The sequence below is a fragment of the Nymphaea colorata genome, chromosome 10 (assembly GCF_008831285.2).
Source record: "Nymphaea colorata isolate Beijing-Zhang1983 chromosome 10, ASM883128v2, whole genome shotgun sequence".
NCBI lineage: Eukaryota > Viridiplantae > Streptophyta > Magnoliopsida > Nymphaeales > Nymphaeaceae > Nymphaea > Nymphaea colorata.
The window spans coordinates 7238279-7253843 of NC_045147.1; the positions used below are offsets into that span (position 1 = coordinate 7238279).

At 40.6% G+C, this 15565-nt stretch overlaps 1 protein-coding gene across 3 annotated transcripts in view; it reads left to right on the forward strand.

The window, feature by feature from the left end:
• LOC116262992 (mediator of RNA polymerase II transcription subunit 23) overlaps positions 1–15565 on the forward strand; it is a 134875-nt gene that overhangs the window by 56721 nt on the left and 62589 nt on the right. For all 3 annotated transcript variants that reach the window (XR_004174549.2, XM_031642550.2, XM_050079825.1), the window contains 5 exons: positions 10669–10831; positions 10903–11148; positions 11474–11644; positions 11742–11855; positions 11994–12119. Coding sequence is in view for 2 of the 3 variants with exons in the window: in XM_031642550.2 (XP_031498410.1) it covers positions 10669–10831; positions 10903–11148; positions 11474–11644; positions 11742–11855; positions 11994–12119 (820 nt within the window). In the remaining variant the exon portion in view is untranslated. The remainder of the gene's footprint in view (positions 1–10668; positions 10832–10902; positions 11149–11473; positions 11645–11741; positions 11856–11993; positions 12120–15565) is intronic.

Below are 15565 nucleotides of genomic sequence, written 5' to 3' on the forward strand. Positions count from 1 at the left end.
CGACAGGACGCCTCTCATGGTCGACCATCAGACTCTTCTCAAGATGTGAGCTCCACTGAAGTAAGTATACCTGATGTTGTTCCTTCAAATGACTTGCCTATAGCCCTGCGCAAAGGCAAGAGACAGTGTACCATGCATCCTATCTCTCACTTTGTTTCCACTGCCCATCTTGATGATAACTTACAACAGTTTCTTAAGGCTATGGCAGTTCATACAGTCCCAACTAGTCATCAACAGGCCTTACTCGATTGTAAATGGCGAACAACTATGCAAGGTGAGATGGATGCCCTCGTACAGCGTGGTACCTGGGAGTTGGTTGATCCACCTGACGACTGTGACATTGTTGGCGCCAAATGGGTATTTACAGTCAAATATCATTCAGATGGATCATTAGAGCGATACAAGGCTCGATTAGTGGCTAAAGGTTACACTCAGACATACGGGGTTGACTTCTTTGAGACGTTCTCTCCAGTGGCAAGATTGGGCACTATTTGTCTTATTATTTCAGTTGCGATTCACTCGGATTGGCCTATGTATCAGCTTGATGTGAAGAATGCCTTTTTGTATGGTGATCTTGAGGAGACCGTGTATATGCAACAACCTCCAGGGTTCGAGAAACAGGGGGAGTGTAGTAAAGTGTGTCGGTTGAAGAAGGCTATCTATGGACTTAAACAAAGTCCCAGGGCATGGTTCCACAAATTATCAGAGGTAGTTTCACAGTGTGGATTTGAACGATCTCCTTTGGATCATTCTCTATTCATCAAGAAGACCTCTACAGGTATTGTTGTCATGATAGTATATGTTGATGACATTATTCTGACAGGTGATTGTGGTCAAGAAATATCTGCTACTAAGGCTTTCCTTCAAAAACATTTTGTCACGAAGGATCTTGGTCACTTGAGATATTTTCTTGGAATTGAAGTTGTGGAGAACAAAGAAGGTGTAGCATTGTCTCAAAGGAAGTATGTCCTTGATCTTCTGCAAGACACAGGGATGCTAGGGACCAAGCCGGCTAATCTCCCGATGAATCCTCGTATTCATCTTCATGATGATCAATCAGAACTAGTAGATTCCCGATCTTACAGGTCTCTTATTGGAAAACTGCTTTATGTTACTGTAACAAGACCAGATATTAGCTTTGCTGTTGGAAAATTAAGTCAGTTTATGGAAAAACCTAGAAAAGTCCACTGGGATGCGGCGTTGATGGTGTTGAAATATCTAAAATCTTCCCCAGGCAGAGGTCTCTTCTTTAAGAAAGGTGAATATCTAGATGTTGTTGCTTACAGTGATGCTGACTATGCAGGGTCTGTTGATGATAGAAGGTCAACAACTGGCTTCTGTGTCTTTGTTGGGGGTAATCTCATATCATGGAGAAGCAAGAAACAAAATGTGGTCTCTAGATCAAGTGCAGAATCTGAATATAGAGCAATGGCTCAAACAGCTACTGAGATGACGTGGATTAAATCTATGCTAACGAATATGAGTATTCATGTTCCTCTTCCTATGAGAATGTATTGTGATAACAAGGCTGCTACTTATATTGCAAACAATCCAGTATTTCATGAAAGAACTAAGCACATTGAGGTGGATTGTCATTACATTCGTGATCTTATAAAAGAAGGTGTAGTGTCTACAGTTCATGTAGCTTCTGAAGACCAAGCCGCAGATATGTTTACGAAAGCTCTTCCGATTGGTGATTTCTCTAGATGTTGTGACAAGCTGAGCATGGTTGACATCTATGCTCCAGCTTGAGGGGGAGTGTTGAAAGTAGAAAGTTTGGCTTTAAATGTGGTAGTTAGTTGAATATTTAAAAGTTAGGGTTCTCTTATGTCATTTCAATATTTTATGTGTCCTCCGTTTGTAACTGTTACAGCCGTGCCCTAATCTCTCTTTTAGTAGAGATTAGTGTACGAGATTGAGTAAGAAGTTTTACCGCCTCTCTCTCTCTCTTTCTTTCTCTCGTTCTCCCCTTCCCTATTACGCAACAGTATCCAAGTTGGGCATGTTTGATATATATGCCCAACTTGAGGGGAAATGTTGACATATGTTGTATATGGGTCACATGTCCGGGTCTGGGTCTGGACCCGATCTAGTGTGCTATCCTGTTATGACCCTACTTAACCTGTGTAAAACCCTAATTTTTAGTGTGTGAATGAAATTCTAAGAGAGAGAGTGTTTGGCTACTAGTGGGCACCAGTTCTCCTCACCCGTGGTTTTTTTCCTCTTGTTGGGGGTTTTTTCCACGTTACATCGTGTTCTTCTTTTCGTTTGTTTTCTACAATTAACATCTACTTTACTAAAAACCTCTATATACGATCTATTTTCTCAACACTTTCAAAAGCCTTAAACAATATGAAACCTTTTGAAAGGTTATTAAAATATGAACCCGATTACAATAGACTTTAAATTTTTGGATGCAAGTGTTATGTTTTGAATGATGACAGTGATGACAAATTAAGTTCAAAAAGTTATTGAATGTCCTTTCATTGGCTACTCGGAAACTCAAAAACACTACAAATGCTATGACCCAATCACAGATAAAATTATAATTTCTAGAAACTTAAAATTTAATGAAGACGAAAATGAATTTGAAAAATGTAAAGAACCACAAAACGGTAAAGATTATTCTTTTCTATTCAAGTATCCTTCCAAATTTGATGATGAATTATATGATGTTGAAAATAAATTGATGATGGCAATGATGGTGGAGCATTCAAAGAAATAATTACATATCATATAACATTTCGACGACAAAACAATAATGAAAAACACCATGTACTTGTTCATTTTCCATTATTACAAGAATCTACTTCTAATGAAATCAATTTTAAAAGATCTACTAAGAATATAATGCAATCTAATAGATTTGTGTCATATGAATCATGTACCCCAACACAGAGCAAAAGTTAGTGGTATTCACTCATATTTTTAACCATCTACATTTAATGCTTCAAACCATAGTGAGTGGAAGGATGCTATGTTACAAGAATTAGATGCTTTAATGAAGACAAAAACATGAAATACAAGATTTACTTATAGGAAAAAAGACAATTGGGTTAAATGGGTATATAAAGTGAAAACTAAAAGTGATGGATCTGTGCAAAGATATAAAGCTAGATTTAGTGCTAAGGGATATACTCAAGAATGTGGAATTGATTATGAAAAAATTTTTGCCCCCGTTACTAGGATGTCTACTATTAGGGCTCTTATTGCATTGACTTCTATTAACAAGTGGAATATCTACCAAATGGATGTTAAAAACGTCTTTTTAAATGAAAAACTTATGGAAGAAGTTTATATGGCTGTATTGCTAGGTGGTGTTACCCGTATCGTATGATACAACTCATCTGGGTATTAACAAGCTCCTAAAGCTTGGTTTGATCGATTCAAATCTCTAGTTGTAGTTTTAATTCATGTTTGACTGACACTGCCCTGTTTGCCAAAAATATTTTTGTAGGTATCATAATTCTCCTATTATATGTGGATGACATGATAATTATAGGTAGTGACAAAGATAGAATTAAAAAATCTAAAAATTTATTGCAAAAAACTTTTGAAATGAAAGATTTAAGCTTTCTAATGTACTTTCTTGGAATTGAGGTTGCTTATTCCACTAGGAGCTATATTTTATTTTAGACTAAGTTTGTTCTAGAGGTTACTGTTAAATCAAGAATAATAGATGGAAAAATAGTGGCAACTCCTGAAGTAGTAGGAGTAGAATGAAGATTGATGATGGTGTTCCTCTTGCCAATCCTACCCCTTACAGACAACTTGTGAGATCATTAATGTATCTTAGCATCACCCATCATGATATCGCTCATGCAGTTTGTAGAAACACACACCAAGATGGAGAGAAAGAAAAGGAACACACAATATACGTGGAAAACCTCTAAGAGAGGTGAAAAACCACGGAGAAGCTCTAACCTAGGTGCACAACCGCAACCCTAGGAGAGAGAAAATGTTATTCCACTTAATCAACAATTACACCATAAGTGGGATTAAATAAGAGGGAAAAACGCCTAGGGTACCGAGCCACTCTCGGTACCCGTGCCCATGGGACCGGGTCTGGATCCAGACCCGGTTCCCTATACATGATATGTTAACATTCCCCCTCAAGCTTGGCATACATGTCAAACATGCCAAGCTTGCTTACATTTTTCTCGAATTGAGATGTACATAAGGCTTTGGTTAGAACATCTGCAATTTGATCTTCAGACTTCATATAAGGTAGGATCAACTCCTTTGAATCTATGCGTTCCCGTATGAAGTGGCGATCAATCTCCACATGTTTAGTTCTGTCATGCAGAACGGGATTATTCGCAAGATTAATTGCAGACTTGTTGTCGCAGTACATCCTCATCTTCTCTTCTGTTTCAACACCAATATCTGTTAGGAGAATCTTTAACCATAACATTTCTGTAACTCCCATAGCCACAGCCCTGTATTCAGCCTCAGCACTGGATCTAGAGCATACTTCCTGCCTCTTACTTCTCCAAACAACCAGGTTACCCCCCAGAAAGATGCAGTACCCTGTGGTAGACCTCCTAGTATCAGTACATCCTGCCCAATCTGCGTCAGAGTATCCTTCAATATTAAGTTGGTCTTGCTGAGTATAGAGTAACCCTTTTCCTGGGTCATTCTTTAGGTACCCCAACACTCTTTCTGCACTCTTCCAGTGACAATCAGTAGGAGCATGCATAAACTGACTCAACACATTCACAGCATAAGTAATATCAGGGCGAGTAAGAATAAGATAGATGAGTTTACCAACCAGCCTCTGATACCGCCCTTTTCCTTCCTCATCTAGGATGTTACCAGTTTTGATGCTTATCTTTGTACCAGACTCCATTGGAGTTAGAAAGGGTCTGCACCCAAGTTTGCCTGTCTCCTTTAGAAGATCCAGAGTGTATTTCCTTTGGCTCATAACCAGCCCTGTCTCTGACCGAGCAATCTCTATCCCCAGAAAGTACCTTAGTTTACCCAAATCTTTAAGATCAAATTCAGCAGCTAACCTCTCCTTCATCTTCTTTTTCTCTTCTTCATCGTCACCTGTGACTATCATATCATCAACATACACAAGAAGAAGACTCACCAGGCCATCTCTCTGCTTAATGAATAGGGTGTGATCACCATTTCCCTGTTTGTATCCATTTGTCTTCATCACTATCCTCAGTCTTTCAAACCATGCTCTAGGAGACTGCTTTAATCCATACAAGGCTTTCTTGAGATGACAGCATTTTCCGCTTTGAACATATCGAGGAGGCATACTCATATAGACCTCTTCTTCTAGATGGCCATTCAGGAATGCGTTCTTAACATCAAGTTGATCCACGCTCCACCCCTTTTTCACGGCAAGAGTTAATATGACCCTCACAGTTTTCAGTTTGGCAACAGGAACAAAGGTTTCAAGATAATCAATACCATATTTCTGGCTGAACCCCTTTGCAACAAGCCGAGCCTTATACCTTTCCACAGTACCATCTGGTTTGTACTTCACATTGAACACCCACTTTGAACCAACTAAATGAGTCCCTTTGGGAATATCCACAACTTCCCAAGTGTCATTCTTTGCCAAGGCATTCATCTCCTCTGTCATGGCCTGTAGCCATTTAGGATCCTCTCTAGCATCTTCCACACACCTGGGAATAACAGACTTAGACAAGGATGTTATAAAGCATTTGTAATTCTTACTCAATTTCGCATAAGAGACAAATCTCTGAATAGGATGAGAAGTACAAGACCTGGTGCCCTTGCGCAGGGCTATAGGAAGCTCTTCATTGATTAGACTTGGGTCATCCGGGGAGCTCACAGGATTGGGATTGGTTACATCAACATTTTCAATCACATCTGTCTTCTTCCTTCTGTACACCTGGCCGAACAAATGATCACGGGCTGTAGGCTGATTATCAACAAGACCCTCGTCCATGTGATGGTCTCTATCATCTCTGACTGTGTCTGCCACACTGTCACTGGCCTTGTAATCCAAGAAATCCGTAAACTGAATCAACTGATTTGAGGAATACTCTTCACTACTGTGCCCTAGATACTCCCCCTGAAGAGGATTCACATGAAAGTATGCCTCATGTTCATGGAAGGTGATGTCCCGGGAAACATAGACTTTAGAGGTGGTAGGATCAACACATTTGTATCCCTTCTTAGTGGAGGAATACCCCAGGAAGACAGCCTTGACAGACCGAGGATCAAGTTTCTTGAGGGTGGGACTATGGTCATGAACAAAACAGACACACCCGAACACCCGAGGAGTAAGAGGCCAGGGATTCTGAGTAGGCCAAAGCATAGAGTACGGGGAATGGCCCTGCAACACACGGGTAGGCATACGGTTGATAAGGTGGGCACTAGTGAGAAGCGCATCACCCCAGTAGCGCTTGGGAACCTGACGATGGAACAGAAGGGCCCGGGTAACATCAAGCAAATGGCGATTCTTCCGTTCAGCCACGCCATTTTGGGGAGGTGTGTAACTACATGACGTTTCATGAACAATCCCCTTGCTCTTCAAGAAATCATCTAGGGATTGAGAGACATACTCTCTAGCATTATCGGTGCGAAAAGCTTGGACAGACGTCTGAAACTGAGTCTCAACAAAGGCCACAAAGTTTTTGACAATAACGGGAACTTCACTACGTTCTTTCAACAGATACACGAACGTACAACGGGAGTAATCATCAATAAGGGTCATAAAGTAATGAAAACCACGACAAGTGGGTACTCCCGAAGGACCCCAAACATCAGAATGAACCAAAGCAAATGGACGAGTGGTTTTATTGAATGAAATAGGGTACGAGGCCCTAACATGTTTAGCCAACTGACACACTTCACATGTGAAGGAGTCCATGGAAACAGAATGAAACAAACTAGGAAACAACTTCTTAATCAATGGAAACGGAAGATGACCAAGCCTCTCGTGCCATCGCATAATAGTAGATCTGTCTTCTACGCCTGACAACTGTCCACTAGTGGCTGAAATAAGAGCGGACGCAACCTGCACAGGCAGTCTGTAGAGTCCATCAATAGCCGAACCAATCCCAATCTTCTGCCCCGTCACCAAGTCCTGCAGAAAACACCGATCAGCAGAAAAGATCAGATTACAGTTCAGTTCTTTAGTAATACTGCTGACAGATAGCAAATTCACAGGAATATTGGGAACATGAAGAGCATTATGAAGACAGTATTTATTTAACAAGGACAAACTCCCTTTTCCAGCCACAGAGATAGAAGAACCATCAGCCATAGATACACGTTGCTGCCCCGAAGACAATTTGTATTCTTGGAACATCTTAGGGTCCCCTGTCATATGATGCGTAGCACCACTGTCAACAATCCAATCACCATGTGAGGAATTACCTTGGTCACTAGTAGCCACGAGAGCTTGGGCTAACTTAGCCCCCTCAGACGTGGAAGTATCCTCCTGAGTAGTAGACAGCCGGCTGATATACGCTTGCAGTTCTTTGATTTGATCGGAGGAAAGCTTAGATTTGGCAACATTTGACGGACTACTCTGACTAGGCTCAGGCACAGAAGGACTCCGGCGGCTAGAAGGAGGACGACCCCGGACAAGCCGCCTCTCAGGATGAAGATCCCAACAAAAATCAACAGAATGTCCTGATTTGTTGCAATGGCTACACCGCCGAACAGGACGCTGTCCAATCCCAGAAACACGACTAACAAAGGCTGAAGGAGAACTCCCCTGACTGGTGTCAATATGCATCACCTGGCGACGCTGTTCTTCAGATTCCACACGGGCATACACCTCTTTAATTCCGGGGACCTCGTCACAATTAAGAATTTGGCTCCTAATGGATTCAAATTCATCGCGTAAGCCTCCGAGGAAAAGAAACGTCCGATCCATCCATTCTTTGTCCCAGTACAAGGCATGATCAGACCCACAGTGCCAGTCATCATTCACATGGTAGTCAAGTTCCTCCCACTTAGTCTTTAGGGCTGCAAAGAAGGCGGCTACAGACAAGTCACCCTGTTTAAGAGAGTATATGCTACGTTTGATTTGGTACGTATGCAATACTCTCTTCTTACGGCCATACATCCGTGCAAGCACAGTCCACATGTCGTAGGCAGTCGATTTACGCAAGATCAAAGGCTGAATATCTGCAGAAACAGAACTAATAATCCATACTTTAACCTGACTATCTTCCAACGTCCAAGTAGCCCATCGCGGATCGGTTTTTGAAGGTGCAGGCTTCTCCCCAGTAATGTAGGGCAGGCGACCACGACTGGTTATCCCAATTTCTAGGGCAGCCGACCAAGAGAGATAGTTATCCTTGTTCAGCCGGATGGAGGTGACTTGAACAGGCAAGATCTCGCTCTTGGTATTGTTGCCCGAGTCTAGGGCATCATCGATCTTGAGGGACATCTCCTCGGCCATCACAATCACCAAGGAGAAAGAATACCCAGCACCAGAGACGACAAACAAGAGGCAGCGGCGCTGGACGGCGGCGGTGTGGAAGAGAGCGACGGCGGTGGGCAGCGTTGGTGCGGGACGGCGGCGGCGCTGAAATGGGCGACGGCGGCGCTGAAATGGGCGACGGCGGCGCTGGACAACGGCAACGCAGCAGAGAACAACCGCGCTGGACGATGGCGGCGCAGCTGGCAGCGCTGGACGGTGGCGGCGCAGCAGCGGCAGAAAAAAAACGGCGGAAACATCAGCGGCAAAGAAACACGGCGGAAACACGACTATCACACCAACGATCTCTCACGCGTTGGCTCTGATACCATGTAGAAACACACACCAAGATGGAGAGAAAGAAAAGGAACACACAATATACGTGGAAAACCTCTAAGAGAGGTGAAAAACCACGGAGAAGCTCTAACCTAGGTGCACAACCGCAACCCTAGGAGAGAGAAAATGTTATTCCACTTAATCAACAATTACACCATAAGTGGGATTAAATAAGAGGGAAAAACGCCTAGGGTACCGAGCCACTCTCGGTACCCGTGCCCATGGGACCGGGTCTAGATCCAGACCCGGTTCCCTATACATGATATGTTAACACAGTTCATATAGTAAGTCAATTTCAGCATGCTCTATCAACCGTTCATATGAGAGCTGTTCTTGGTATCATTAGATACATCAAAGGGAAAACAAATAAGGGAGTATTTATGGGTTCATCTTCTTTTCTCAATTTGGTTACTTCTTCTGATGCAGATTAGGGAGGGGATCCAAATGATAGACATTCGACCATTGGATTTTTCTCTTTTTTAGGAGAATCACTCATCTCATAGAAGTGCAAAAGCAACAAAAAACTTCTTTTTTTCTACAATAGTTGAGTATCGTGTCCTGGCCTCTACAACCATAAAAATTGTTTGGCTCTATCAATTCTTCTTTGATGTGAGAACAAGCATAGAAGAACCTACCAAAATTGTGCAGTGACAACAAAAGCTATATCTAGATTGCTAAGAACCAGACATTCTATAAACGTACCATCACCAAGTATATAAACATGGATTGCCTCTATATTCATGAAAATTTTCTGAAGAAAACTATTCAACTTCTGCATGTTTCCTCTAAATTCCAGCTGGCCGATTTCTTCGTTAAACCTCTATGTTTGCCCGGATTTAATTTTCTTCTATACAAACTTTCAGTGGTAATGCTGTAAATTTGAGGGGGTTGTTAAGAAATGCATTATATGTATAGATATGTGCATATATTATCTATATTCATGTATGTGTAGAGCATATGTGACTATAGGTGAATGTATGTTTACTCATATGTTGTAATATGTATATTTGTACACAGGAATTTCTGTATTTCTGTATTTTTTATTTTTTATTTTCTGTTTATTTGCACTAGCTGTTGGTTAGCTCCAAGGAGCCGTTGGAACTAGCCCAATAGCTAGTCTTTGTCAGCCTTTCTTTTTCCTTAAGATCTCTTTGTAGATAAATATAGCACTATTCCTCCTTTAAATGTAAGCTGTTATAAACAGCACTTTTAGTGATTGAATAGAAGGAATATTTCTTCTGTCTGGCCTTAGTGCCTATTCTTGCTGTGTTTCTATTTTGTGACTGTTGAAGTGACATTTTCAATCATGTGGTCAGCTTTGTTGGGTCTTGTTAGTAACAAGATGGGGTGCTAGATTGATAGTGAAAATTGAGAAATTGATGTCTACTACCAATTATATAGTAAATGATAGTCCTACAATTCCAAGTGTACTGGCATACACGAGTTCCTCTCTCTCTCTCTCTCTATATATATATATATATATATATATATATATAAGCCCATGGGAGTCCAATTGGTGACAGATCCTTCACCTGCCGATCAGCCTGACCAGCTATGCTAAGCCCCGAGCAAAGGCCAAATAAATCACATCTGCACAAAAAATACTCAGAGTACCTATTATAAATTGTCTGATTTTTGTCCCTGACCTAACTGCTCTGGGATATACCATCTCTCTCTCTCTCTTGCTATAATATATATATATATATATATATATATATATATATATATATATATATATATTATATAGCGAGAGAGAGAGAGAGAGAGAGAGAGCGGAAAAGAGAGAGAGACCTATATATATATATATATATATAGTGGGGAAGATCCTATTCCCTGTTATATTTCTATTATGTCGTATATGTTGTATTTGGATTCCCAATTTATGGCCACTTGACTGTTCTAGTTGCCTCCTGAAGGTATAATGGGAGATCCCGTTCCCTGTTATATGATGTCTCAAAGACAATTGCATCAATGAAGGGAAAAAGAGGAGAACATCGCAGTTTCCGACTTGCTGAAAACTTATGCATGAATCTTATACTTTCATTGCGGGACAATTTCTCTGTGAAGAGGGACCTGAAGGTATTGGCTCTCTAGGAATGCAGTTGTTCTCTTTGGTATAAATTGGTTTAACTTTGGCAATTCTTTTGCAGGAGCCCTCTGAGCTCACAGAAACATTGAATAGGATTTGTATTGTTAGCCTTGCCATTATGAGTAAGACACGTGGTATAGGAGAACTTGATAACTTTTTGTACCTTCAACCACTCCTGGAACAAATATTGGCAGCAAGCCAGCATACATGGTCTGAGAAAACATTGCGGCACTTTCCTCCTATGATCCGTGAATTCCTGAAGGTTCGGATGGATAAGCGAGGGCAGGTCATCCAAGCTTGGCAGCAGGTCTTTGATACACTCTTTTTGTACTTGAATATGTACAGTCTGCACTTTTTGTTTAGAATAAGGAAGCTTATATTGCCACCACAGATTGGTTGCCTCATTCTTTATAGATGAGCAAAAATGTGGTACTCTTTTCTCTTCTTTTGGCAGGCATCTGTATAATGCTTCATTCTTGTGATGCATCCAAACTAATAGTTCTTTGTTTATGGATGCATGTGTTTTCATATGTTGTATCAATTTTTCCCTTTGCAGCCTTCTCTTTGATGTGGTCAATATTTTTAATGTCATCTTTCTAGAATCTGTGCTTCTTAATCTCTCACTGTTTCAGGCGGAAGCCACTGTCATCAACCAGTGTACACAGCTTCTTTCACCTCAAGCTGATCCCACATATGTGATGACTTACATCAATCATAGTTTTCCTCAGCACCGCAAGTACCTGTGTGCTGGTGCTTGGATGTTGATGAATGGACACCCTGATAACATCAACAGTGCAAACCTTGTAAGTAATTTCCTTCCAGTATCTCGATTTTTTTATTATATTGTGACTTATAGATGCTAAATTACATCCCACACACCTTCTGATCATGTCAAGTCAGTCACGTGTCCTGAGAGAGCTTTCACCTGATGAAGTGACATCAAATATATATACAATGGTGGATGTTCTTCTTCACCACATTCAGATTGAACTTCAACATGGGCATCTTATACAGGTAAGTTTCTTCATGATTTAGACTTTCTTGGTTTTCCAACCCCCCTCATTTAAGAGAACCAGCTGCTTCAGTTGTTCGTGAGAGTATGCAGTTTATGAAAGAAGATAATTCTCCTTATCTCTGTTGCCTCAAATGCAGGATCTCTTATTTAAGGCTAGTGCAAATCTTTCCTTTTTCATTTGGACACATGAACTGCTTCCCTTGGATATAGTGCTTTTGGCACTTGCTGATCGAGATGATGATCCCCATGCATTGCGCCTTTTGGTTAGTTTCTCCTAAAATAATTTGTTTCTCCAATGCCACTGATGGTGGGTTTTTTTTTATTTTTTTTTATTTTTTATTTTTTACTTTGATAGACTTTGAATACTGAAAATGATGCATGTCTGAGGGAACCTTATTTGAACGGCCATTTAATTTATTGCGTTTTTTTTTAAAAAAACGCGCTTTTTGTGACTACGGTTTGCACTAACATACTCTTTCTTTAGGACGGGGTCAAAGCACTTGTATCCCTTTTGAGTTCGAGAGTAACCCACAAGTATACGTTTCATTGCTTAGGCAGTAATCTCGTCTCGTTTTGGTCCACGGATATGCACAAAACATGTACGCCCAAAAACCTTAGGAGGTAGATGAAACAACTTGCTGTCCAGGTAAAGAAGGTGGATAGGAGTTTTATTGTCCATAAAAGAGGAAGGCAATCAGTTTATAAGGCAACAAGCTGTCAATATTGCATCACCCCAAAAGAAGGAAGGAACATTCCCTTGAATCATAAGGTTCGAGCAACTTCTAACGGGTGTTGGTGTTTTCTTTCTGCTATCTCATTTTGAATAGAGGTATGAGCACATGTGTACTGACGAATGCTATGGGCATTGTAAAATTGCATGAGATAGAGGGAGCGGAATTCAAGGGCATTGTCAGTGCAAATACATTTGACACACGAATTAAACTGAGGCTTTTTTTTAAGAATGAAAGATTTGAGGATGCAAATGACTTTAGATTTGTCTTTCAATAAGTAGACCCAAGACATTCTTGTGAAATCATCAACATGAACCACATAATAACAGAACTTAGACTGACAAAGAGCTCGACTTGGCCCCCATACATCAACATGAATAAGATCAAAAAGGACTTTTACTACTAGGTCTATCACTCGATGCGCAATGAGTAGGCATCACCAGATACAACAGTAGAGGTAGATGTTGTATTAGATCTTTGGGCTAAAATCTGGTTATATTCTGAGCGATTGAGACTCGGAGAGAATGCATCTAAGGAGAAACCTTTGTTCTCACTCGAGGTAGCAGCAGCCGGAGCAAATACAGTTGGAGAGGCAACCTGGAATGTGGGCTTAGTGGGAGCAGTAGAAGAAGTTTTGTCTTGGACAGAGGATTGAAGAAAGGGAGGACGCCTGTTTTTGTTCAAATACCTGTCTTCAAGATGACCCAATTGACTTTAAAAGTTTCCATTTGCTACGACCACAATTGCCTCAACCACCTCCTTGTTAAAATATAAATCCTTCACCAGCACGTTGAAGAGGAGTCTCTTAAGATTCCACCTCCTTGTAGAATGTGTTAAGATATTTAATGTCCTTGTAACATGTGAAGAGTCTTCTAGGATTCTATGTTGTAGTTAATATCCTTGTTATATGGGAAGTCTCCTAGGATTCTATGTTGTAGTTAATATCCTTGTAATATGTGAAGTCTCTTAGGTTTCTATGATGTAATTAATGTCTTTGGAGCTTGTGAAATCTCCTAGGATTCTACGATTGGAGACTCTTAGAATTCTGGAAATGGGATTATAAATAGAGGCCGTGCAAACCATTTTGACTACGGCTTCTTCTCCTCAGTTTCTTCTTGTTTTCATTCTCTCTCTCCTTCTCTCTCTCTCTCTATATATATATATCTCTATCTTCCTGCGTGAGTGCTGTTTTCTGGTTACAGATATTGGTGCTAGATTTCTATCATGGGATCAGAGCGCCAGGTTACGTTATCTCTACCAAACGAAATGCCCAAACAGGTTTGATCTAGTTAGAACTCTTTTCTCATCTTGTCTCTATCCTGAATTTACTTTTCTCTTGCGCAATTCTTGTTCCTTTTTCTTCTTGCTTACTCAAGGACACATCTTGTTATATCGTGTCTTCTTTCCCTCTCATCTTCTACCTATATACCATTCCTTTCTGCTGTCATGGAAAACCTTTCGCATTCTGGCATGTCCTCAAGTTTTCTTCCTCACCTTATTACCGAAAAACTCAACCATGAGAATTATCTGATCTGGAAAAGGCAAATCATGCCTTTCATAAGAAGTCAAGGCCTCTTTGGACATCTCGATGGTTCAACAAAGGCTCCACCAATGTCCGTCTTACAGGAAATAAAAAATGAGGCAGGAGAAGTTATTGCTGTTCATGAAGACAACAATCCTGAACATGCTATGTGGATGAGATGTGATCAAAGTCTGGTTGCGTATATTTTGTCCACTTTATCTCAACAAGTGTTACTTTCAGTTTCTGATGATTGTACTGCAGAAGAATTATGGGAAACCCTTGCTGATACCTTTTCCCAAATATCAGAAGCTCGAATTATGTACTTATAGAAAGAATTTCAGAATTTGAGCAAAGGTTCAACGTCTATCATGGATTATTTGGGGCGTATTAAAGCCGTCGCAGACCAACTTGCTGCCTCAGGGAATAACATTTCTGATAAGGAAAAGGTGCAGCAAACCTTGAATGGACTTGGGCATGATTATCATGCTTTTATTACAGCTCTTGAGGTCCTTCCTGTTCTGCCTTCCTTCAACGAACTACAAGGTAAACTTCTCCAACATGAAATGAATATGAAAAGAGTCATTGAAAGGACTGATCAAGGGAACTCCCAAAATGTATTGGCTATGAATGTAAAATTTGGTAAGAGCCATGGGAACTCCAACCATGGTGGTCGTGGCATTCTACCAACACCACATAACCAAGGTATGTCTCCTTTGGATACTTCAAGAAAAATACCAATTTGTTTTCAGTGCAACAAGAAAGGACACATGAAGGCACAATGTTGGTTTAATCCTCAAAATAAAAACAAAGAGGTAAGACATGATTATAAACAAGGAGGACAAAGTTCTAAATCCACCGCTGAAGATATGCAACAGCTATTGATGACCGCATTCTCAAAGATGACTATAAAGCAAAATGAGCAAGGAGAATGGTTCTTGGATTCAGGTGCAGCTACCCATGTGACAGGAAATGCAGGTAAATTGACTAACTTATCCCCTCATTACAGTAGAAGTTGCATTATAACAGGTGATGGAAAATCTCATCCTATTACACATATTGGAAATGCACATATTTCATTGTCATCCTCGTCTCTATCACTGTCTAATGTTGTTCTTGCTCCCAATATAAAAAAGAACATCATATCCATTTCTAAACTCATTGATGATACAAGCTCTTCTGTTGAATTCACACCTTCTTCTGTCTATGTCAAGGACCTCCAAACGAAGAAAATGTTCGCTAGAGGGGAGCGTCAAGGGAATATGTACGTCCTCAAGGAATGTCTACCCAAGGATTCATCCACTTTTGATATAGGATTGAAGACATTTTCTCTTTCTCATAATGCGTCATCAGTGCCAAGTTCTTGCCATTTTCAATCAAAAGTAAGGGGCCCTAACCAATTTTTGGAGTCTGATTTGTGGCATAGTCGGCTAGGACACTGTGGTCGACATTTCATTAA